At 38.0% G+C, this 24,380-nt stretch overlaps 3 protein-coding genes across 9 annotated transcripts; 1 reads left to right on the top strand and 2 right to left on the bottom strand.

Moving 5' to 3' along the window:
• Window positions 1–712: 712 nt before the first annotated feature.
• Window positions 713–9,009, top strand: zbtb47a (zinc finger and BTB domain containing 47a). 2 transcript variants are annotated; one of them, XM_077226886.1, is made up of 6 exons: window positions 713–1,108; window positions 3,795–5,069; window positions 5,875–6,022; window positions 6,139–6,254; window positions 7,114–7,258; window positions 7,337–9,009. In XM_077226886.1, exons 1-6 carry the CDS (start codon window positions 1,103–1,105, stop codon window positions 7,741–7,743), a joined length of 2,097 nt encoding a protein of 698 aa, XP_077083001.1. In that variant the 5' UTR covers window positions 713–1,102; the 3' UTR covers window positions 7,744–9,009. The 2 variants fall into 2 exon arrangements, with proteins under 2 accessions (XP_077083001.1, XP_077083009.1); XM_077226894.1 differs by having other exon boundaries at window positions 721–1,105.
• A 305-nt stretch (window positions 9,010–9,314) lies between these two features.
• Window positions 9,315–12,980, bottom strand: klhl40a (kelch-like family member 40a). The gene is made up of 6 exons (XM_077226909.1): window positions 11,712–12,980; window positions 11,245–11,405; window positions 10,699–10,806; window positions 10,413–10,598; window positions 10,172–10,321; window positions 9,315–10,068 (listed from the first exon to the last, which is right to left on the bottom strand). Exons 1-6 carry the CDS (start codon window positions 12,825–12,827, stop codon window positions 9,957–9,959), a joined length of 1,833 nt encoding a protein of 610 aa, XP_077083024.1. The 5' UTR covers window positions 12,828–12,980; the 3' UTR covers window positions 9,315–9,956.
• Window positions 12,981–14,782: 1,802 nt separating this feature from the next.
• Window positions 14,783–21,797, bottom strand: hhatla (hedgehog acyltransferase like, a). Of its 6 annotated transcripts, none has more exons than XM_077226846.1 (13): window positions 21,622–21,794; window positions 19,507–19,619; window positions 18,624–18,691; window positions 18,421–18,534; window positions 18,080–18,100; window positions 17,660–17,854; window positions 16,932–17,141; window positions 16,584–16,755; window positions 16,293–16,437; window positions 16,160–16,195; window positions 15,849–16,050; window positions 15,498–15,642; window positions 14,783–15,264 (listed from the first exon to the last, which is right to left on the bottom strand). In XM_077226846.1, exons 2-13 carry the CDS (start codon window positions 19,610–19,612, stop codon window positions 15,122–15,124), a joined length of 1,557 nt encoding a protein of 518 aa, XP_077082961.1. In that variant the 5' UTR covers window positions 19,613–19,619; window positions 21,622–21,794; the 3' UTR covers window positions 14,783–15,121. The 6 variants fall into 6 exon arrangements, with proteins under 6 accessions (XP_077082961.1, XP_077082939.1, XP_077082950.1 ...); XM_077226824.1 differs by having other exon boundaries at window positions 18,080–18,103; window positions 21,622–21,760; XM_077226835.1 differs by lacking the exon at window positions 21,622–21,794 and adding an exon at window positions 19,906–20,044 and having other exon boundaries at window positions 18,080–18,103.
• Between the last annotated feature and the right edge of the window lie 2,583 nt (window positions 21,798–24,380).

The following is a 24,380-nucleotide window of genomic DNA, read 5'->3' as shown; positions in this document are numbered from 1 at the left end:
AATTTATTTATTTATTTGTAATTTAATGCAAAGGTAATATTATACTAAGAATAGTGCTATAAATTAACATAAAAATAATAAATAGAGAGAGACATTTAGAAGAGAGAGGAAGATTTCAACTTTACCGTCACTCCCACAACCGCTGAATTAGAAACCATAACATATAGCCTACCATGCCCTACATATCGGTTAGAAACACCCTCACAGCAGCGATGGCAAATTTATTTATTTAATTTTTTTGTAATTTGAGGCAAAGGTAATATTATAGTAAGAATAGTGTTATAAATTAACATTAAAAATTTCAAATGTAAAAAACTTTGTAGGATTTATGATGCCGATATCGTTAAGGGCGTCAACTGAGTGGGCTTCGTCTTGGCTTGAACATTCAGTCAATGTGAGTCTATGGGAAAACCGTCGGATCAGTTTAAAGAACAGACCCGATATAGCAACTCGAGTCAGTACAGAAGGAGATTTTAAAAAAGTAGATTAGTATGTGATTTGCCAAGCCAACATAACAATTTCAAAACATGAAAAGTAACATTCTTTTAACGAAACCACAGTTGTGAGTGCCACGATGAAGCGTCTAACAGAAACGGTGTTCTTCTAGCGACACGTCGTGGCCAGAGTGGCGCTCTGCAGCGATTACACGCTGCCTGTCTGTCTGTGTCTGCGGTGAACCAGTTAACTCCGCTGTGGACTCGCTGACCCCGGTGCCATTATGGGTTTCTGCTGCAGTGACTGCGCAGCTGGTGCCAGGTGCTCAAGGAAACCGTTTGAAGACATTAAAAAAAATGCGTTCTTTACATTTGTAATTATAATTTGCTTCGAAAGATGCTATTTGTGTATTTCCCTCCTTTAATCACGTCCCTGTCGCTTTAAAGCTCCAGACAAAACGACCCATATGATTTTCGACCTCCAATCACCATCACTCCATGGTTGAGAGTGCGAGCCCTTCTGCGTGCGGACATGGCGAAAAAGGACAGATTTCTAAACAGAAAAGCACAGTGGGGATATGAATGACAGCTGTTTTCATGAAAACGAAGCACTGAAATGCTAAGGAGGGGAGACGGTACTCCTTCGAGGCAGAGAGCACTGAATCACCATGGTTGTAAGACCCTTTTTCTGTTTATTACCTGCATATCTCTGAGATATATTAGGCCTGTACAATCTGACATGCATCCGTCACATCACATCAGAATGACTAATGTCATGAAATGTGTTTGTCATAAAGATGTGCCGATATCATGCAGTTCCCACATCTGGGGAGAGCCTCGGCAACTTATTGCGACTTTTTGATAAGATGTTTATATAAAACCGTTCTAATCTTAATGCACAATAAAGTAACCGGTCCAGCTCATGACTAAACAATACTGCAACATAAATTAGCAATGTTGACTGTTTGCAATAATGTTGGTCAAGTAGTACTGGTAGAACATCAGATCTTAAAATAAATAAAAAAGTATAATATAAAATCAGCTATACATTATAAGGAAAAATATCAAACTTATAAATCATAAAATAAATAAAAAATATATTTTTAGATCTTTTAAATAATATTTCATATTACACTACTTACTGTGTGGATAATTGGATGATTATATTATGGCAGCTGGAAGGCCTATATATCATTTAGATACTCTAAACATAACATATATTATGTTATACATATATTATAATATTGTCATATAATATAATTTTCCTTGCGAGGGACCGTCTTTAATAAATATAAAAGCAGCTTTACATTTTGAGATAAAATTTCAAACTTTACTTGTTCTTTCATATCTTTAAAAATCATTTTAATATAATATAATAATATTTTGGATATCTTCACTGCTTACCTGGATAATTTGATGATTATAATATGACAGCTGGAAAGCCTGTATATCATTTAGATACTATAAACATAACATATATAATATCGTAATATAATACAATATTTAAAAATCACCTTAATATAATAATATGTTGGATATCTTCACTGCTTACCTGGATAATTGGATGATTATTGATTAGCCTATATTAAGACATTATATATATATACAGGTCCTTCTCAAAAAATTAGCATATTGTGATAAAGTTCACTATTTTCCATAATCTAATGATAAAAATTAAACTTTCATATATTTTAGATTCATTGCACACCAACTGAAATATTTCAGGTCTTTAATTGTTTTAATACTGATGATTTTGGCATACAGCTCATGAAAACCCAAAATTCCTATCTCAAAAAATTAGCATATTTAATTCGACCAATAAAAGAAGTAGTCAACCTTCAAATAATTATGTTCAGTTATGCACTCAATACTTGGCCGTGAATCCTTTTGCAGAAATGACTGCTTCAATGCGGCGTGGCATGGAGGCAATCAGCCTGTGGCACTGCTGAGGTGTTATGGAGGCCCAGGATGCTTCGATACCGGCCTTAAGCTCATCCAGAGTGTTGGGTCTTGCGTCTCTCAACTTTCTCTTCACAATATCCCACAGATTATCTATGGGGTTCAGGTCAGGAGAGTTGGCAGGCCAATTGAGCACAGTAATACCATGGTCAGTAAACCATTTACCAGTGGTTTTGGCACTGTGAGCAGGTGTCAGGTCGTGCTGAAAAATGAAATCAGATGGAAGCATGAAGTGCTCCAAAATCTCCTGATAGCTAGCTGCATTGACCCTGCCCTTGATAAAACACAGTGGACCAACACCAGCAGCTGACATGGCACCCCAGACCATCACTGACTGTGGGTACTTGACACTGGACTTCAGGCATTTTGGCATTTCCTTCTCCCCAGTCTTCTTCCAGACTCTGGCACCTTGATTTCCGAATGACATGCAAAATTTGCTTTCATCCGAAAAAAGTACTTTGGACCACTGAGCAACAGTCCAGTGCTGCTTCTCTGTAGCCCAGGTTAGGCGCTTCTGCCGCTGTTTCTGGTTCAAAAGTGGCTTGACCTGGGGAATGCGGCACCTGTAGCCCATTTCCTGCACATGCCTGTGCACGGTGGCTCTGGATGTTTCTACTCCAGACTCAGTCCACTGCTTCCGCAGGTCCCCCAAGGTCTGGAATCGGTCCTTCTCCACAATCTTCCTCAGGGTCCGGTCACCTCTTCTCGTTGTGCAGCGTTTTTTGCCACACTTTTTCCTTCCCACAGACTTCCCACTGAGGTGCCTTGATACAGCACTCTGGGAACAGCCTATTTGTTCAGAAATTTCTTTCTGTGTCTTACCCTCTTGCTTGAGGGTGTCAATGATGGCCTTCTGGACAGCAGTCAGGTCGGCAGTCTTACCCATGATTGTGGTTTTGAGTAATGAAACAGGCTGGGAGTTTTTAAAAGCCTCAGGAATCTTTTGCTGGTGTTTAGAGTTAATTAGTTGATTCAGATGATTAGGTTAATAGCTCGTTTAGAGAACCTTTTTATGATATGCTAATTTTTTTAGATAGATATTTTGGGTTTTCATGAGCTGTATGCCAAAATCATCAGTATTAAAACAATACAACACCTGAAATATTTCAGTTGGTGTGCAATGAATCTAAAATATATGAAAGTTAAATTTTTATCATTACATTATGGAAAATAATGAACTTTATCACAATATGCTAATTTTTTTAGAAGGACCTGTAATGTGTTTAATAGAAATAGTTTTACATTATTAGAAGACCTATAATTCTAAAAAAAATTATAATATGCTTAACAGCTGCCTTTAAAAGACACCTGCCTGTTGTTTGATTGCAATGTAAATCATTATCTACTATTTAAAATGTCAAATTGATGTGCGTCTCAATTAAATCTGATGCTCTTTTGTAGCTCATAGTGGAGAAAACTGCTGAGCACCCATCTGCAGAGTTCTCCCTCGTTGAGGATGAGGCCCTTCACTGCACCTTCTTGATGGACAGGCTGAACAAGCAACGTCTGTTCCAACCAGATCTGTGTGATGTGGACATCGTCCTCCTGCACCACCAGACTTCTTTCCAGTTCCAGGCCCACAAGGGTGTCCTGGCAGCCTACAGCCCCTTCTTCCACTCACTCTTTGCGTCGAGTAAGGAGCTGCGGCATGTGGAGCTCTCTCTGGAGGCCCTCCAGCCTCAAGGCCTGCAGCAAATCCTCAACTTCATCTACACCTCCAAGCTGCTGGTCTCCCGCTGCAATGCCCAGGACGTGCTCAAAGCTGCCACCGTGCTCCAGATGAGCAACATTGCCACTTCTTGCTGTGAACTCATTACTAGAGGCTCGCTGGAAATCAGTCCCGGTGTGGACCAAGCCAAACAGGAAGTAAGGGCTCAGAGCTGGAGCAACAGCACCTCAGTAAACTCCAACTTTCACATGGAGATCAAGCAAGAGAAGGACCCCACCTGTGCCAGAATCTATGGAGGGAAAAGTGAAGAGAACTCATATACTGTTCAAGTTGGCGATGGGCGCCAAATGCAAGTAGGCGCTTGTAAAGTAGAAGGAAAGGAAACAAGAAACCTGAAGGACTCGGAAGAACTTGGTTCATTTAATGGAGAGCAAATAATTGTAGAGTTGAATTTGAACAACCAGACCCTTAATGTGTCCAAAGGTTTAGAGGGCAACGCAGCAGCTCAGTCACCCTTAGCACAACAGCTTCCTGGAAAAGGAAGGAGGAGCGATGACACTGTTGAGGAATCAAGAGACAATGTGGGCTTGGAGGAGGAGGAAGAGGAAGGTGAACAAAGTGAAGATGATGATGATGATGATGTGAGACTTGAAAGCACCAGTGAGGAAGAAGGTGACCATGCGTTACCTGTATTTATATCTGAAAGACCTCTACGACAAACCCGGGCCTCTGCTGATGCTTTAGCGATGGTCTCCAAGAGAAGCCGCGTGACGCAAGAGACAGCTCAGGTTGGGACAAGGGAGGAGCGTCTGGACCAGGATAGCTTGAAGTTTCAGAGCTTCACCTGTGTCAGGTGCCCCAAGACGTTCAACAACCGCTGGTACCTGGAGAAACACATGAATGTGACACATAACCGCATGCATATCTGTGACAAGTGTGGAAAACGCTTCCTTCTGGAAAGTGAGCTACTGCTGCATCAGCAGACCGACTGTGAGAAGAGCATACAGGTGGGCTCTTTTGTTTTAAAAATAACATTTGTACATACAGTGACTTAAATAAACCTATTCTAAGATGAACATGCTTTTAACTTCTGTATTAATCATTTTTTATATTCTGTATTATTTGTAAAAAACAAAAACAACAAAAAAAAACATTTTGATGGGGGTATAAAGTAAAAAAAAAAATGTCAGGGTGTTAAAACTGTCCTGATATCATGCCAAATTAAAATAAGGAAATTCTTGAAAAGAAAAAGTAGTTTGGCTTTTATTATCATTTCTTAGAAAGGAAAAAAGTTTAACTGCTTATTACAATTTGAAAAACTTTTGTCCGCCAAATCAGTCATGTGGTGCATCCCAATAAAAAAGTTGTGTGATGTGACTCTCCTAAAACTTACCAATATATATATATATATATATATATATATATATATATATATATATATATATATATATATATATATATATACATTTTGGAAAATAATGATCAAGGTCTTATACTAATCCTGAAAAAGGTATAAATCGGTATGAAACCAACATTAATACAGAGAGAACATATTTATGAACTTATCATTGTGGTCATTGGATGTCAATCATTGGATGGTTGTGATTTGATTTTTCTGTGATCTCATTTGAGTGACAGGATGTCTCGTTTACAAGGACACATAAATTAAAAAACCGTACACTGATAAATCATTTATTATAAACACTGCAATATTCCACAAAAACAAGAATGGTCAATTAAGATGTCATGGTGACTTTAATGCAATGGACAGGATTTAATTGGTTTTTACTGGTGTTTGTCTCATTTTTGTAGTGTCTAACTTGCGGAAAAGCTTTCAGGAAGCTCTGGTCACTTCATGAGCACAATAAGATTGTTCATGGCTATGCTGAGAAGAAGTACACTTGTGAGATCTGTGAGAAGAAATTCTACACAATGGCTCATGTACGCAAACACATGGTCGGTGAGTGGTGTTAGTGCCATTTTCACTTTCAAATCTTTTCTTTCAGTATCTCTCATACTCTAAACAGTAAGCTTTGACTGCTTGACTAATTTCTTACTTGTTCTACATGTCTTTAGCCCACACAAAAGATATGCCATTTACCTGTGAGACATGTGGCAAGTCCTTTAAAAGAAGCATGTCTCTGAAGGTCCACTCTCTCCAACATTCAGGGGAGAAGCCTTTCCAGTGTGAGGTATGAAAATAATAAGCAATAAAGTAGGACAAGCTGTGACTATTTTCATTATTGTCATTCTTTCACTATTAGATTTAGCAAATTTCCTTTCTAGTGTTTTTCTAGTTTTAGTATTTTACTTAATAATTTTGCCTATCAGCACAGTCAATATTTGATATGGGAATGAAAGGGATATTACAATGAATATTAAAACATGAGTTAATATGACGTATGAAAAAAAACATGAAACCTCAGGCTTCTTGCTACATCAAAAGTACTTCTAAAGTCTTTGGATATAGTGCCCCATGTATGTAAACAATAGGACAAAATCGTCATTTGAACATTTCCAACATAAAATCTTAAAATCCCAAGATTAATTTTTACTCTATTATTTGAAAATGTATCAGACCAAGAGCATATTTTTAATCGGTATGTTCATAATTTGTATAATTAAAAGCTACCCAGCAGTGGTGAAGTGCCTTCAGTTACATAAATCATGTTTTACAGGGGTTATAAATGTTAGTTAGCTGTAATAATTGGAAAAAAAGTAATGAGTCAGTTCTTTTAATATATAGGTCAGAAAAGAAGTTACTGATTTGAATCAGTCTGAAACACTTCTGTATTATTTACAGCATTAACAGAATGAAATTAAAATAAAATATAAAATGTTTTGAATCAGCTTATCTATATTGATACCTAGTAAACAATAATAGAAAGTTATTCTATGGTTTCTGCACAGTGATAGTAAACTATAACCAGGTGCGTATTTTAGCACATCTGAATTGACCAATCAGCATCCAGGACCAGAACGGTCTGTTTAAATAATATCAATTATTAATTTTTGGCCATGTTTTAAATTAGTCCACTCATTTTCCTTTAGGTCTGCAGTGAGCGTTTTCAATACAAATACCAGCTGCGCTCTCACATGAGCATCCACATCGGACACAAGCAGTTCATGTGTCAGTGGTGTGGGAAGGACTTCAGTATGAAACAGTACTTTGATGAACACATGAAGACACACACAGGTGAGATGCACTTACACATGTACAACACTTTGAAATCTTTTATACAGTCAGTCTAAGAGGCCTGCTGTTTCTTTCTAGGAGAGAAACCGTATATATGTGAGATCTGTGGGAAGAGCTTCACGAGTCGCCCCAATATGAAGCGGCACCGGCGTACACACACGGGAGAGAAGCCTTACCCCTGTGATGCGTGTGGCCAGCGTTTCCGCTTCTCCAACATGCTGAAAGCTCACCGAGACAAGTGTTCCCAGGTCAGGAACCCTCCACTGCTGGACTCCTCCGCTGTAACCAGTCAAACGGAAGCTGCCGCAAACCAAGAACTGCCGGTCGGGATGGAAACACTGAGAGATATCAGCCCACATCTGCATGGCATAGTCTCTTTTCCATCATCTGTTCTCCACTCGGTGGACGGGGGTCCGTCACATTCTCAGCTGCGTTCCCTTACACCACTCTACTCCGTCGGAAGGACAGACTCCAGGAATCTGTAACTACTGCTCAATATTAGCATATTGTTTCTTTGTGAGCCTGGGATTTCATGTTAGCCTTTGTTTGTTGGCATTTGTCATTTTCTCTGTCTGATGTAAAAACATTTTAATATTCCTTCCATTCCCATCTCAAAAAAGATGCTATGAAAGGTGCAATGAAAAACCCTAGTTAGGCAAAAAGTATTAAGTGAAATACTAAAACTGCAGGGCTCGACATTAACGCTTGTCCGGGAAAAGTGGAGTTTTTGAAGGGACAAGTAAAAGAGAATTTGACTTGCCCGACTGGACAAATTGCCTGATTACAATGTAAATAACAAAAAAAAAAAAAGAACTAGGGAATCACTAAACCGAGATAATGATTCTGATTTTATTACATTATAAGTTGCGATCGATAGTAAATAATAAATGTATTACTGACGGCAACAAGGCCCTTTAAAGCTACAGATATTACAATATGCAGATTTAAATATATCAAAGCTGATTGAACACTGATGATAATATTGCTTCAGAATAAATTATATTTACAACACACACGCAAAAAAAACTTTTTTACACGGAGTAAATTACAGATTTACGTGTCAGAAGGACAAGCACATGAAAAGGCTTAATGTCGAGCCCTAAAACTATTACCCAGATGTATAATACTAAATGTGATAAATGTAGGCTTTTATGTACAGTATATTTACAGAATAATAAATAGACAAAAGCATATTCGATTTATATAGCTTTCAGTTTACATTTTATTAGTCTTACATGCTTTATTTTACGTCAGAGTTTGTCCATAAGTACTATTTGTATTTGGGTTGATGATCTGCTATATTTACATAGAGGTATATGGAGAATTCATGAGTGAATAACGCAGGTCATGTCAGTGGTGGAAATGTGCAGTCAGTAGATTCTGGCACTTGTTGGTGTGAAGGGTTTCATAAGGATTTGTTATTACAAAAATCATCTTGTGATTTTTGTTTTCAGAAACATTAATAATAATAACTCTAATTTGTATGTTGTTAGCTTGTAAAGCAGTGAATTTATGGCTCTTTTTTGTTACAAAACCTCAAAAGAACCTTGAGGTTTTGTGTTTTTGGTTTGAATGCGCTTGGGTTGAACTTGAGCCCTTGAAACCACAGCGCTCCTTTAACCGATGAATTATTAGAGATTATATTATATTATTAATGGAAAAAAAAATTCAGTTATTCTCCTCTATTTAATATACATCCACTTCTCACAGTCTCATGTGTCTTCTGAATTAAAAAATATATTTGTATTGTTTTTAACTGGTCATTTTTGCACTTTTAGGCAGGAATCTTATAGTCTCAGATCTTTAAATGTTTTTACACAGCCGTATTTTTCATGAATTGGCTATTACAATCTTATGTCTGCAGTTATATATCTATATTCCAAAACCAGAGAGGTGTTCAGATCTCTTCATTTCAGAGTGTTTGTGTTTGCATCAGCTGTCTATTAATCATGACTCATGAGGAAAAAACTTTGGGATTCACCATGAAAATCAATAGCAGTATAAAAAAAAGAAGAAAAAAGGATGGCATACATAATATAAAATAATAACACTTGTAATCCTTCACCTTAACTTTTATTTTTATTTTCAATTGGCCTTGGACATTTACTACAGACACAACTGTGTTTTGTTGTTTGTGTGTTTTCATTTAGTTTGGTCTTTGTCTACAGGATATTAGGTTATTGTTCAGTCATTACCATTTATCTCCTCTCTCTCTCTCTCTCTTTTAAATATAAGAACATTGCACTTGGTCATAATTGCGAAATGTTAAGTTGTTGTCTAAAATAACATATAATAGAATGATAGAAATCAATGTACATGGACATTTAAATAAGGTCAAATTATTCAACATTTAATTACCCAAATATGACTAACAAATAATTATTTTGGAAAATAATAGATGGTCTTGTGTTTGTCTCCATCCTTTTCTTAAAACAGTAGAATCTCTTTTTAGACTATTCGCACCATACTAAGATCTTCTGTACACCGACCCAGTGAAATTCATAACTTGGATATAAAACATTGATCTATTACAGACACAGTACATAGGCTACCTTAAGATCTACCACAAACAAACTATATTAACATTAAGCAAGCTAGGTCTGTGCTGTTCATTTTGTTTCAGTGGTATGTACTGTATGTATTCCTCGTTTATGAAAATGTGGGCGGTATCATTTTGTCTATAGATGACAACTGTAGATCACAACTTTGTGAGTCTCAAGGTGTTCAAACGCACCCCAAGCACTGTGGCTCCTGCAGCATAACGGATCTCCCTCAGGATCCCATTCCAGCAGTTCTCCTCCTCTTCAAACCTGTCAGGAAAATCACAAGTTCAAGCCTCATGTCTCAAATATGACCAAGCTTCCTCAGCTCAATAAATCTCGTTAAACCAGTTTCTTTAACCTACATACTCACTTCCATATGTCGTTCATTTCAGTGGGCTCCATTTTTTCGGTGGTCTCTTTGGGCATCATAGCAAAACCCCCCACAGCATATAAGCAGCCGCCTAGTTCGATCAGGTTAAGAGAGCTCCTCTCCTGAGGGAACTCCACAAACTCCGACCAGCTAAGCAGGAGACACACAAGTGAGCAACTTACCTGAGTTATAATGTCTCGTAAGCTTGCAATTGTACACATGATAAAGGAGCGGCACGTACGAGTTGCTGGCGATGTCGTAGACTTCCACACTGCTAGTCAGGCCGTTATCAGTAACTCCAGTCACCACATATATTTTGTTTTTGTGAACAGCAGTGCCGAACAGAGAGCGGGCAGTTTTCATGGGTGCCAAATCCTTCCATTCAAACTTAGTGGGGTCATAGACACAGACTCTCCTCAAGCATTTCCTGAATGATCACATTTCAAGTCATGCGGCTGTGAAAACCGAGGACAACCTGGCAAGGCTATGTGTATGTGAGTTAGGATAAAATCAGGTTCTTCACTCACTTGCTCTCAGTTTTTCCACCTATTACATAGACCAGCCCCTTGTGTGAAACGATTCCATGTCCATAAACTGCATACGGAAGAGGGTCCGACTCTCCCCATTTGAATGACCTGTGTGATCATGAAATTATTAATGAAAACAAAATCAGCATTCAACCATATCAAACAACATCATATCGACCAGGGGCTCAGCCTAATCTACCACAGTGATATGTGAGGGAACACCTCTTTACTTATCAATTTCATATCATTAGGCTTACAGTGAGCTATTGGTGGTCAGTTTGTGTGATTTTGACCAACTTTTTCCACTTTTGATTTCATGTCTAGCGAGACATTAATATTGTAGCAATTAAATATTCACTTAGCTACTACCAAAGATATCTGTATTTTGTCATAGACCATTAGACTGTTGCTGCCTTAGACTGTCCTGAAACTGTCTGAAATCAGTTTCGGAATATACCTTTGTGCGCAAACACTGACTGCAACACCCGATCGGTCAGCGAGGCAACAAGTCAGCTGCATGTTGTGTTATCTCCTGATACTACTCACTGTCTGTCGTAGATCATTACAGAATCTAGTGCACGTGCTCCCTCCTTCAGCTCTTTTCCTCCCACCAGATAGATGGAGTTCTCAGCCTCGGCCAGACCGAACAGACAGCGAGGGTTTGGTAGTGAGGGCATCCCCAGCCATTCAGAGCTCATGGGATCAAACTGTGGGGTAAACAATAGCTCAGATTGAAAGATAATAATCCAAAAGCACTGTTCCTTTCTCATACTAATATAATTGTTTGATTCCTTCCTTCAAGAGGTTTCATTGAAAAAACAAGAGGAAAATGTGTCATGCAGGCATTATTAAAAACATGACACATGAGGTTCAAAGCTTTAACAGCTGTTCTGAAGCAAAATAGACCCTCAGGGTCATTCTCACAAATGTATTTTTGGAACGTGGTGCTTTGAGTCATTGATTTGTAATGCAAACACACTAAGTAACATTCACAAAACATGCCTGTGTGTTACCTGAAGAAAATACGAACTGAACGGCTGTTCTTTGTTCTCCTCATTGTACATCAGACCTCCAGCAACGAAGATCTGATTTTCCTTTGTGACAAGACTGCAGTGGTTCTTAGGGATCTCGGTGGATGAAGACGCCATATAGCACTCGTTTGCGCCAATGTCATACGCCACTGTTCCTGCATCGCTAATCATCAATATAAGGTCTGTTTGAAACATTCCAAAACGTGGGTTGTCATTTAGGATACCGGGCAGCAAACCCTCCTCGTCCTCATCTTCAGAATCCTCCGCCGCGCCTTCCTTCCGGTGCGATGACCTTTTGACCCTATGTAGCAGTCCTTTCTCTGCATCCTTGATAAGCTGGAGCTCCTTCTTGAGCTCCTGATTCATCCTGATCAATTTGTGCCCCTCGACTTTCTCTTTAAAGTAACTCGTCGGCATAAGACGGAAACGTACACAGTGTAGAAGTTCTGGCAGGTCTTTCAGTCTCTCACTCGTGTCATACTCCACCCAGTCCATGAGAGATTCAAACACTGCCTCTTCTCGTTCAACATTCAGGGAGTCACATGTGATGATAGCCGCCAACTCACTGGGACCCAGCTGACGGAAGTCTTGGTCCCGAATGATGAGGGGATACCGGTCGCAGATGAAGTCCCGTGCCTCCATGGCCAAACGTGGACAGTCCAGCAACAGTCCCAGTCTAAAGATGGCCAGACAGTTACTGAGAACAAGCTTCTGCTGTAGATACGACACACACACACTGAAGATTGATGGAATCTGGTACATGTTGGCAGCCATAAAAATGTCTTGGACATTCTGCTCAGTCAGGTTGATATCCGAGGTGTACATGTACCTCAGGATCAATCCCATGATCCCAGGTTCGATGTCTTTTAGAACAATCTCTCTCTTTTTGCTCTCTTCTAGGTCTGACAGGAACATGGCTTTGAAGTAAGGGCTGCTAGCGGCTAGCACTAGCCGATGGCAGGGAAACTCTTTGTCTCTGATCTTCAGAACACAGTCCACAAACTTGTTAGCATCTAGGAGATCACAGAGCCCATCTTGTAGGAGCGTTTGCTGGTACATCCGCGGTTCTGTCACTGGGTCCACTGACATGGAGGCCATCTTGTTATGGTTTGATGTGATTTCAGTAGGTGGGAGGGGTGTCCTAGTCCTCTCCCACTGCAGAACTGAACTGACTGTATTAACAGCGTTACTCTAAAAGAGAAATGGCGGAGGATGTGCCTCTTTGGTGTGGCCTCCTTCCTCAGCTGCCGCAAGTTATCAGCTACTGTCTGTCCATCTATATATAGAAATGTGCAAATGAACCACACTTAGGGCCTGAAATTCAACCTGTCCCTCCCTTCCCCCGCCAAACAGATCATGCTAACAGCTGGCATGCTGCTCACTGGGACTACTGAGTTGTAGATCTTATGCAAAAGGACAGGAAGATGAAAATGTAATGTTATTGTGAATTGTTGCCAATTTGAAAAGAAGAGTTAGTGAGAGAAACAAAAGATGGAAATCAGACCATATTTGAAACGAGACAAACAGAAGTTTGCCTGCCTGTTGCTTTGAGAGATAATGTCCACCTGGTGGAGCCCTCTAGTGGAGCTCCTCACGATCGCTCCTGCATCCTATAGCATTAATTCAGAGAAACTAGCAATGCCAATCTTTAAATTTGCAACATTTAGAATTTGTTTTATTATTGTACAGAACAGTAGAGAAGTGACAGGAAATAACATTGAGAGAGAGGGGGGGGGGGGGCACTTTACTTGAAGGCTTTACTTGAACCTGGGTGCTTATATGCAATATGCAATAGCATTTTCTTTATCTGTCATAGTTCCAACAGAATTTATTAAGTTATTGATGTGTTTTGCCTTTTTTCATATGGAAAGAAGTGGAAATAGCAGGGAGAACAGGAATGGCAGGTGACAAGAGCTTGGTTCAAACTTCACTTTCAGGAGTGCCATGGCTTAATATGATTCATATTTGAGCACTAGGCATCAGCTTGTTTACCGTTTCACCCTGAACCTGTATTTGGTTTAAGCATTTTCTGGTCATTTTTATAAATATTTATTTGAAGTTATAATACTTTCTGAAGGTTTTATACTCTTGAAAATAAGTGTCAAAATGGTGCCATTTTTGGATTCCCATAGAACAGTTCTTAAAATAACCACTTTTTTCCTGGTGTTAGAAACATTTTAAATAATCTAGAGAACTTTTAGATGACAATAAAGAACGTTTATTTTCAATAGTGTATATGAAGATAAGCTAAAGGTTAATTCTGTGCTAATACCCCATGTGAGGTGACAAAAGGGGGGTCCAAAGGGAGACTGAAAACTAGGATATGTAATTGTGTGCTGATAACAGCATAGCAGACCTACAGTATTCATCAGTGTATATTTAGACCGATTAATCAACTCAAATCTCCTGTGTGCCACTCAAAGCTCCATGTAGGACAAAGCCTAATAGGGGAATGTGTTCACACCATATCATCTCTGGAGTGTGACATGAGTAACATAAAAATGTGATCGCACAAAGTTTAACTTTGAAAAGCGACTATTAAGCTCTGTGTGATTGAAATGCCTAAATGGTGACTATTTACATATTAACATTTATGTTTTGTGTCATAATAATGGCTGTAATCCAGGGTTATTATAGTAATCTAAAATTAAAATTAAAACCATAAAAAAAGTACTTGAAAAAAATTTAATTTCAACTGAAATAAAATAATATAAATATAAAAAAACGTATTTTATTTCAGCAAGTTACCAAGACATGCACCAACATTTCTCATTTATATTGATTTATCTTAATTTACTGAAATAACTCAAACTAAATAAATAAAAGCTATATTGACATTAAAAAACAAATAAAAAATGACTAAACACACATAACTAACTTATCTTTAGTTAACACATAACTTTAAAATTAAAACAGAAGATATAATAAAAACTTCAAACTACATTTTTTTAAATATGAATAAAAACTTAATAATATCTCAATAATACTAAAATAACATGGCTGTAAACATATTCATAATTTTAAGAAAGACTGAAACAAAAGACAGCACTGAAAACATTGTACATTTTCTTTTTATTGTTCAATATATTATTTATTCATAAAATATTTGGCAAGCCCATCCTTTAAAATGCTATATCCACTGAAAATATAAATAAAAAATGCACTTCTTGGTTTGTCTGTGCAAGATTATGTCGGAAGACAAGTTGCATCTGGCTACAGCAAGTGCACTTCAGAACTATTCACAGTTAAGAACATCTTGTGTATTTAAAACAGACTTGTGCAAAGCAGTGACCATAGTGATGGGACTGCATCGGTCTGGCATAAAAACTCAGGGGTAGAATTAACAAGAAGGACCTCAAGAGCTGGATCGGATTCAATGACCTCTCTGTCCTTTACTCGGCCTTCTGTTTGCCCGTCTCTGGGGGCGGCACTGGTTCCGGATCATCCAGTAGCGCCTGCTTTCGCTCTCTCTCCTTGATCAGCTGCACGCCACAGTAAGTCACTAACAGCACCGAGAGCGTGGAAAAGGGGAAGCCTGAGGGAATCACAAGAGTCCATGTGCATGTAGTTTTTTCCATTCCTCAAGAATTTTTGTGCTGATACAACTTTATTTTAACATTTTTACATAGATTTATATATGTATATATAGATAAATCATATATAAGTGATTTACATATGTAAGAAATGATTAACACATTCTACACAAGATTCTAGCTACTTTTGTTTTATTTTCCATTATATAATGACCAAAAACAAAACAAAAATTACCTTTAAGAAGCAGTCTTTTAGCAACCAGCTGAGCAAAATCCAGACTGTTTAGCGCCAGGACGTTGTACAGGATAATCTGCCAGAAGTTAACAGCGTTGAACAAGCCCCTGATTCGACGTGACATCGCCTCAGACATAAGATTCCGCTGGAAAAAATATTAATATTTCATTCTGCTTAAACTCAGAGTAAGCACATGCTGTTATTTTCATATCAGTGAAATGCAAGCCTATTTGGTCATGATGTAATATTCAAAGAGAACCATTTGATAGTGTAATGATTGAAAACCCAAATGCTCAAAACATCAGGCTGAATTACACTGTATTTGTTCAGTGGATGTCTTTGGGATCTTACCTCAATGGTGGAAAACGGTGGCAGAGAAAAGAGCTTAGCCACCCACAGTTCAAAGTTTAGGCCAAAGCAGTTAAAGAAAGACCAGATGTAAACCAGCTCACAGGGCCCGAGCCACAGAGTTGTGACAGCAAAGGTGCAGATGGTTGCAAGGAGCTCCTTGAAGATAGCATCATGGTTTTCTCCGATATAGTCATAGACATATCTTTAACAAAGAACAAAGTTTTTCCTGAGTATATGATTGATATAGCAATATATATTAAAATACATAAATATACATGTGATGATACACATGGGATTGATTATTTGCTCACTTGCATAGCCAGTCATTGATTCCTCTGTCAAAGTGTCTGAAAAGTCAGTGTCAGGAGAAACTGTTAACATGTGATCTGATTACACAGACCCAAAAACATGCTCCATTTCTCTTCTGTTAATGACAATACTTACGTTTCAGCGAAGACATAGAGCATTGTGATGCATTTAGGAGGCTGAGGGGGGTCAAGATGGTCCAGTCTGGATACCGTGTTGATGACACCAAACATGACGGCTGCTTTCACCCAGTCATACACCAGATTAGAGTATGCCAAACCAGCTGAAAAGCAATACAATCAATATTGTAGTGAGTGAACAAATGAATTTCTACTTACAAATAATTAGAAACTACTTGTAACATCATTTCTAAACATCCACTGTGCTTTCTAACTATTTACTAAAATGAAATAATTTTATCAAACTGACCCAGAGACCAGTCAGACAGTTGCTTCAAAAGCTTCAAATCATTGGGGATGGTCAAAATATAAAGGAAATGGAAGAAGACATCCACCACCAAAATAGCCCCAAGGTGCACCAAAGCATGAATGGTGATGTTCCACATCTCTCTTTCTTTACGAGTCAAGTTAGGGTTGTTAGCCTGAGAATATCAGAGGGATCATTATAATGCATACTTAACCAGAGTGACATTATCAACACAATTACATTTATGTATTCTATTATATAGATTATGTTTTATAGACTGGACGTTTAAAATTGTGTTTTTCTTGAGAACAATGTTTAGAAGGATTTGGATTCTTGTTGTACAGGACTCACCTGCTCATGGTAACGATCAAAGGTCATGACAGGTCCAAAGAAGAAGAAGGGGAGGTAGAAGTTGTACTTGATCAGATCCATGAAACTGTAGTTACCATCTTTCTTCTCACAGTTCTCTAGAGCAAAGCTCATACAGCGCATAATGGAGTAGCCGCAGCCTCCGTAGAACAAGACGTCTTGCAGACCAAAGGAGCCAGTCGCAAAGCCTTCCTGCATTAAAACATTATCAGAACATCAACTAAATGGTTTTTCACATGCTGATGTAGACGCCTGAATTGCATCCATTTACATCTATGCTCCATTTGGCCAGTGTGTTGGGTTAAACTTTATTATTTTGGTTAGACTGTGGGGGAAAACATTTTATAACACTGCATTCACACAGGGCATCGACGTCAACGCTTGACGGAGGGCGTGTCTGAAGCGTGGTGTTGACGCGATCGTGCCAACAGCCAATCACATTACTTTTCCGGTGTTGCATGAACACAATTGGCTAGCGTCTGCGCTAGGGTATTTGCATAGGCGATCTGATTGGCTGATGACTGCGTTGGCGCTTGAAAAGTTGCCGCGTACAACGCCAGTGACGTGGCACAGTGAAACCCACATTTCAGTTAGGCAACGCATGACATCACCCATTCAAAGTAAATGAGAAGCGTTAATGCCGGCGAACCATGTGAATGCACCGTGAGAGGCATTATAAACCATGATACAATAACTATGGACTTTCTCACCTGCCAACTGTTAAAGGGCTCCATCTTAAATGTTGCCAGGCTGGTAAGTCCAGCCACAAAGCAGAGCCACTTCCTCTTGACGAGGGAAACACTGTAGAGGATGATGCAGTGAGACAGGACGAGAGAGATGTATGTCCATCCCATAGTAATTAGGACAGCTAGAGATCCATACACCATATAGATCAAAGATCTGTTCTGTGGGTTAGGAAGAACATTTCTTGTGAAAAAACACATTCATGTAATCCAGCTGTCACATGCAACAATATTGAATGGGTTTTTTTAAGGACTTTTAAGTCTCTACTGTTTCTAAGTGTAGAAATTACAATATAGTCCAGCATTTGTTTGAGTTGTAGCAGCACTAATATTAGTTGGTCAATTAGTATGATCAAAGAAAATAAGTAGGCCTACTTTCAGAGTTACGTTGAATGCATCTATACCAGTCTTCTTTGACAGCAGACGAAATACATGTAACATTGCACACAACATTCCGATTAGATCATTTCACACATGCATTGTCAATATCAAAATGCGTTTATTCACTATATCATTGGTTAACAGTTGTTGGCATGATTTCCATTACACGAGTGTAGATGTTAAAACTTCATGCTGATTTGTACTCGGCTTTCGCCAAGATAATCACCATATAAAATCATGCAACATTCAAAAAACACCCACAAAAATAGCACAACAAATAATATTACTCTTAAGTCATTTTAAATGACCTGATCATTGTGCACAGGATGCATAACTACATACAGTACCTTTGGAGACAACATCGAGCAGATCTTAGCAAAGATCACATGACCAGAGAGGGCAAACAGGATATGGTTGCGGAAAGTGGTAAACCACATAACCCATTCAAAATCTGACGTATCCTGAAGAGATAGAGGTTATCAGTCACAGAAAGCTTAAATATGATTAAATACGAGTCATTTCTGTAATAACATAGTGATATAATCCTTGCCATTTTTCGGCCAAAGTAGTGCCATCCTGGTTTCACATTCTCCCTAAATGCCCTTCTGTTTACATGCTCTGGAAATAAAAAAGAAAAGATTCACAAAAGCAGCAGGGTGCATTTCAGGCTAAATAATAAAACTTGCCAACTGACCACGTCATGTTTCTTTTACATTTTAAATCAAGGACGTTGAAATTTGTTCCATTGCTATAAAATTACAATATTTATTGTGTATGCATGCAGTCTTTGCAGACAGCTAACCATGAATTACATGTGTTATAGAAATGAATAAAATGGACATTAGATTCACATGATTCAACAGCAAATAGGGTGAGCTCCAGCCTCCAGAGCAAAACCTAATAGCATTACATAAGGTAAATTTTGCCAGCCTGCATATTCAGAGGCTCTCTGTGATGATCCAGACCTTCATATATATATATATATATATATATATATTGAGATTATGAGATGGTCCTGTGAAATCTGAAAAATCTTTGTAACATGAATTACAAAGATAATACAAATTGCATAACAGATCTTATTTAAAAGTCAGGGGTTGTTGAGGGTTTCAATGTATGACTGGATTTAGAAATAACTAAATGATTAAATCTAAAATGATGTTTCTGTTTATGTGCCAATAAGTAGAAATAATCAATATGTTTATCTAATATGGACAGGACATGGCTGGTTTGCTCGAGGACCAGCATGGATGCCAATCAGCAAAACAGCCCACACACAAACAATTATACTATATCTATAGTGCTCTAATTTACAATGAACAAGAGAAAATGCACCTTTACACATCGTGTTCTAGGGCATCCACGATAGACATGAATATAATTATGTGTCCTTAATGTAGAAAGAAAAAGCAAGAGATAAAAATAAAGTGTACCACTTGAGGCCTCAATGATCCAGCTGCCTGCCCATAAGAGTGCAAGAGAGAGGACAGCAGTGTACATGTACAGCTCAATCTTGGGAAGGGCTGCCTTGATCCCCATGGTTAACCTGAAGAGAAGTCTTAAAATTAGAATCCAATTACGTGAGAATTACCAATCCATGAGAATTACACTCACATGAAAATTATCTTACAAGGAAAAAGGTAACTGTTAGGGCCCACATCTTACAGTTTACACACTAACGTTACCCCCACAAGTTTAAGGTTGTTTTATTGTTTGTCATGATAAATGTTCATAAACCAAAAATTAATTATGATGTTGAATCGTATTTCTTTTGTATTTTATTATTTGTTCGTATTATACAATATTTTTAATAGCTCCGCTGTCATACTCACTAACGGCCGTTGCGGGTCAAACGTCAGTCACACTCACTCCTCAGATATTCACCGATCCTTCTCTTCTTTCGGGTATTTTACAACCAGGTCAAAAGGACTTTATTTTAATACTTTTCGTATATAGAAAAGTATATTTGAGATTAGTGTTAAAGTTAAGCTCTAAAACTGTAAGAAAATAAAAACACTTTGGCTATAACGTTACTGTGAAGCAATGGAAGGCGGGGAAATTTTCACCTAATGATATCAGCGGGCAATTATTTGTCCAATCACAGGATATTTTTGTGACGTATCTATTAATATTAATGAAGTTACACATTTGCAGTTGGAGTAAAAAAAGATTTACAATTCATAAGATAAATATAATAAAATGATAGAAATCAAAATAGCATACATATTTTTTAATTTACTTTTTTATGTATAATTGTGCTGATAATATATTTCTCGTTCAACTGCTGCTAGTGACGTTGTAAAGAAACATGATGACCTATGGTTTTGACACCCATAATCAAGTTTTTCGTGCAGAACTAGTTTTCAAAATCCAATTTCTAAAGGAGTGGTGATCTGTAATGTCTTAAAAAAGAGTTTAAATGGTACAACAAAAGCATATTAACTTGTTTGCAATCTCATACGAGCCTTTTAAATGTTAACATATAGCCTAGATATTTATTTGCGCTTGTTCCACCACGTTCGTAGTTCATTCGTTATGTGAAATAACAACATAATAATGTTTGTTACTGTGTCTGCTGTAAACAACACTGTAAACTCTGTACACTGTAGCCTAAAACAAATATGATAATGACATGTTTTTACATTGTTTTAACTCGTCAAAATAAGTTTAAAAATTTTCAACTATTTTATTAAGTCAGTTTAATGTAATTTTAGTTGAAATAACTTTAACATCCAAGTTGATTGAACTTAAATTTAAGTTATTGGCAGCAACCTCTGCCAAGTGCCAACAGTAAAAATAAGCTATATGTAAAAGCTGATATTTTGGAGGAAAAAAAGACACAAATTACCATAATTATTAGTATTAAAAGTAGCCCACACACACAATGCGCATCAAGAATTAATATAGCTTATGCATATTATTTTTACGCATTACGCTATGTTAACACCAAAACGAGATGGGCTATCGGCTATGCCTCCGCATAGGCAATCAATAACAAAACTAAAACATATTTAACAACAAAAACATTGGCACCAGTTGACACCCAGTCTAATTCTCAGAAGACAAGCCTGTTAGTCAGTGACTTAAATGGGAGTGCCTTTTTTCACAGCTCCTCAGAAACAGCACAGTCAGCTGCGCCGCGCCGTACAACCGCTTCCTATTTTAGCCTGAGCAGTTGCTCATGGTAGTACAGTGCGGCAGCTGCAGCGCAATGCGATCTCCCACACATCAGGAGATCCTTCAGGAGCATGAGAAACCAAGGACGAGCGCTCTGGCCACTCACTTTCCTTGATCTTAACATTTAATTAAGTACGAATGCATGCGTGTACCTGCTCAATAAAAATCAGAGTAGGCTATTTGTGTCCACTAATTCATATAGGCTATACACGAAAATCCAAAATCCTTTTAGATAGCCTAAATGATGCTGCACAACCCCACCAACCTCCAAACGCCCACTTATGGTCAGTCGGACTCTGTCTGTTTGCAACACCGTGTACAGTAAGTAGCCTACAGTAGTTCAAAACGAAGTGCACTTGCTCAGTACTAACCTCGTATCTGCCTTTCACAGCCGTTCAGATGTTTGAAGACAGATGTCAACCCCCACAAAATTGGGGGTAAAAAAATAAAAGAAAAGGGGGGTGAGTATGGGCTTCTCTTAATACATCCGTCCCGGTTTCCCAGTGCCGATGGTGCACTGTGAGAGGCAGTAGCTGGTGTGGATGTTGCGGGAGGGGGTGTAGAGAGTGTATTTATAATCCGGAGTGGAACCGCCGAGGGGTGGCACCAACTGTCCATCAAAAAGGCGCACAAATTGAAGAAGCGCTAAATGATACAGGTGATGGGCGGTTGGAGAAATTCCATTGTTATGTTCTGGTCCATGCCTCCGTGGGATGATATAGGCTACTACTGTCGCAAAGCACTCCCGAGAGCTCATCCAATGAACCATCACTCACTTCATGACATAACTTTATTATTCCATTTTTCCAACTGGGACAATGCTCAATAAACTGTAGGTTGTATCTGCAATGCACCCTTGTTATTATCTGTATATAGTCTTTTAAAGATTAGGCTATTTTCTTCAGTGACAGTGGCGGGGCTCAAATCAATGAGGGTGAGGGTAAAGTTAGTGATTTTAGTGACCCAAACGAGGGAGCCCCACGGATTTGCGCTGCGCCACTCCATATGACTCTATAGGCTAATGATTCAATAAAAACTTTGCAACTTGCCTTATAAGTAAAGGTATACGGGAAACCTGAATTACAATAGACTATTAGAAAGTCAATCACGCATTCACCGGAATACTTGTGTTGTGTTTCTCCATTCAGTTTGCTAATTTTTAATCAGGCTGCTCTGATTACAACCCCAAAGTGCCAAAATGCTTGCAGATGAAACTTTGCAATAAAGACAGGCTATTTTGTTCATAGTTATGCAGCTATACACTAATATAGGTAAAAAAATAAAATAATATTTTTTTTACACACACACACACACACACACACACACACACACACACACACACACACACACACACACACACACACACACACACACACACACACACACACACACACACACACATCCGAGGGTGCCTTTGAATTATAGAGGGATTAGTTTAATGAGCACAGTTTATAAATTGTGTTCTACAATAGGCCTACTTAATGAGAGGCTCATGTTGTATCTAGAGAAAGAAGAGCTTCTTGTGGAAGAACAAAATAAGTTCCGTAAGTCAAGATAATGTCTTGATCATATTTTTGTATTGTCTACAATTATAACTAAAAGAATAAGTGAAAAATAAGCCTACACATTCGTGCTTTATTGATTTTCAGAAAGCTTTTGATATGATCAATAGGGATTTGTTAGCATATAAACTTATTGAGTACGGGTAAATGGACATTTTTATTGGGCTCTGAAGTCTGTTTATCACAAACCCATAGCATGTGTTAGATTAAATGTTCTTTTAAAGTTCACACAAACTGGTTCCCAACATTATCAGGGGTAAAACAGGGTGATGCTTTGTCCCCCACGTTATTTGCAATTTATATCCATGATTTGACAAAGGAAATTAAATCATTGAATTGTGGGATAACATGTGGAAATGAAATGATAAGTATTCTACTGTATGCAGATGACATAGTTTTACTGTCACCCTCTGAAGACAATATGCAGCGGATGCTTTCCTGAAGACTGTAATACGTGGAGACTGTTAATCAATAGAAAGAAAACAGAAATAATTCACTTTAGAAAACCTTTAACTGCTCGCAGCATTTATGAGTTTAAAATTTGGTCACACAAGCTGAACTTTGTATTCTCATATAAATATCTAGGCTTCTATATTGATGAACATATGAATTTCGAAAAAGGTGTTAAGGTTCTGGCTGATTCAGCACGTAGAGCTTTGGGAGGAATTATTGGTAAAAGCAAGAATTTGAAAGACACAGGTTTTCAAACTTATTCTAAACTGTTTCAAGCTTGTGTGTGCCCTATACTTGATTATATTGTGGGGGTTAGAGGACTTAGAAACATATCTAATTGTGAATTAGTGCAAAATAGTGGCATAAGATATTTTCTGGGTGTACACAAATATGCCCCAACATTGGTGATAGTGGGAGACATGGGATGGAAAGCATGTGAGGCTTGTTGGAAGATATGTATGGCCCAGTTATGGAATCGTTTACTAGACATGGACACAAGTAGGTTGACGAGGAAAATATTTCTCTGGGATAAACACATTTGGACCTTGGTCTAAAGTTATATGTAAATTGTTTTGTAAATATGGGTTTGGGGAGTTGTTTTCTAATAATGAAAAGCTGAATATTGGTTTGCTTAATGAATCTGTGTTTGTTAAAGATAAAAAGCAGTGGGCTGAAGATACATGGGCTAAGCCAAGATTGCGTATTTTTGTGAGGATAAGACCGGAATATGGCACAGAGAATTATGTTATATACAGGTACTGGTCATATAATTAGAATATCATCAAAAAGTTAATTTATTTCAGTAATTTCATTCAAAAAGTGAAATTTTGATATTATATTCAATTCATTACACAGAGACTGATATATTTCAAGTGTTCATTCCTTTTCATTTTGATGATTATAGCTGACAACTAATGAAAACCCCAAAATCAGTATCTCAGAAAATTAGAATATTGTGAAAAGGTTCAATATTGAAGACACCTGGTGCCACACTCTAATCAGCTAATTAACTCAAAACACCTGCAAAGGCCTTTAAATGGTCTCTCAGTCTAGTTCTGTAGGCTACACAATCATGGGGAAGACTGCTGACTTGACAGCTGTCCAAAAGACACCCA

The sequence above is a fragment of the Siphateles boraxobius genome, unplaced genomic scaffold (genome assembly GCF_051911475.1).
Source record: "Siphateles boraxobius isolate OS27281-9 unplaced genomic scaffold, OSU_SipBor_1 1, whole genome shotgun sequence".
Lineage (NCBI taxonomy): Eukaryota > Metazoa > Chordata > Actinopteri > Cypriniformes > Leuciscidae > Siphateles > Siphateles boraxobius.
This window is presented reverse-complemented; position numbering and strand designations above follow the sequence as displayed.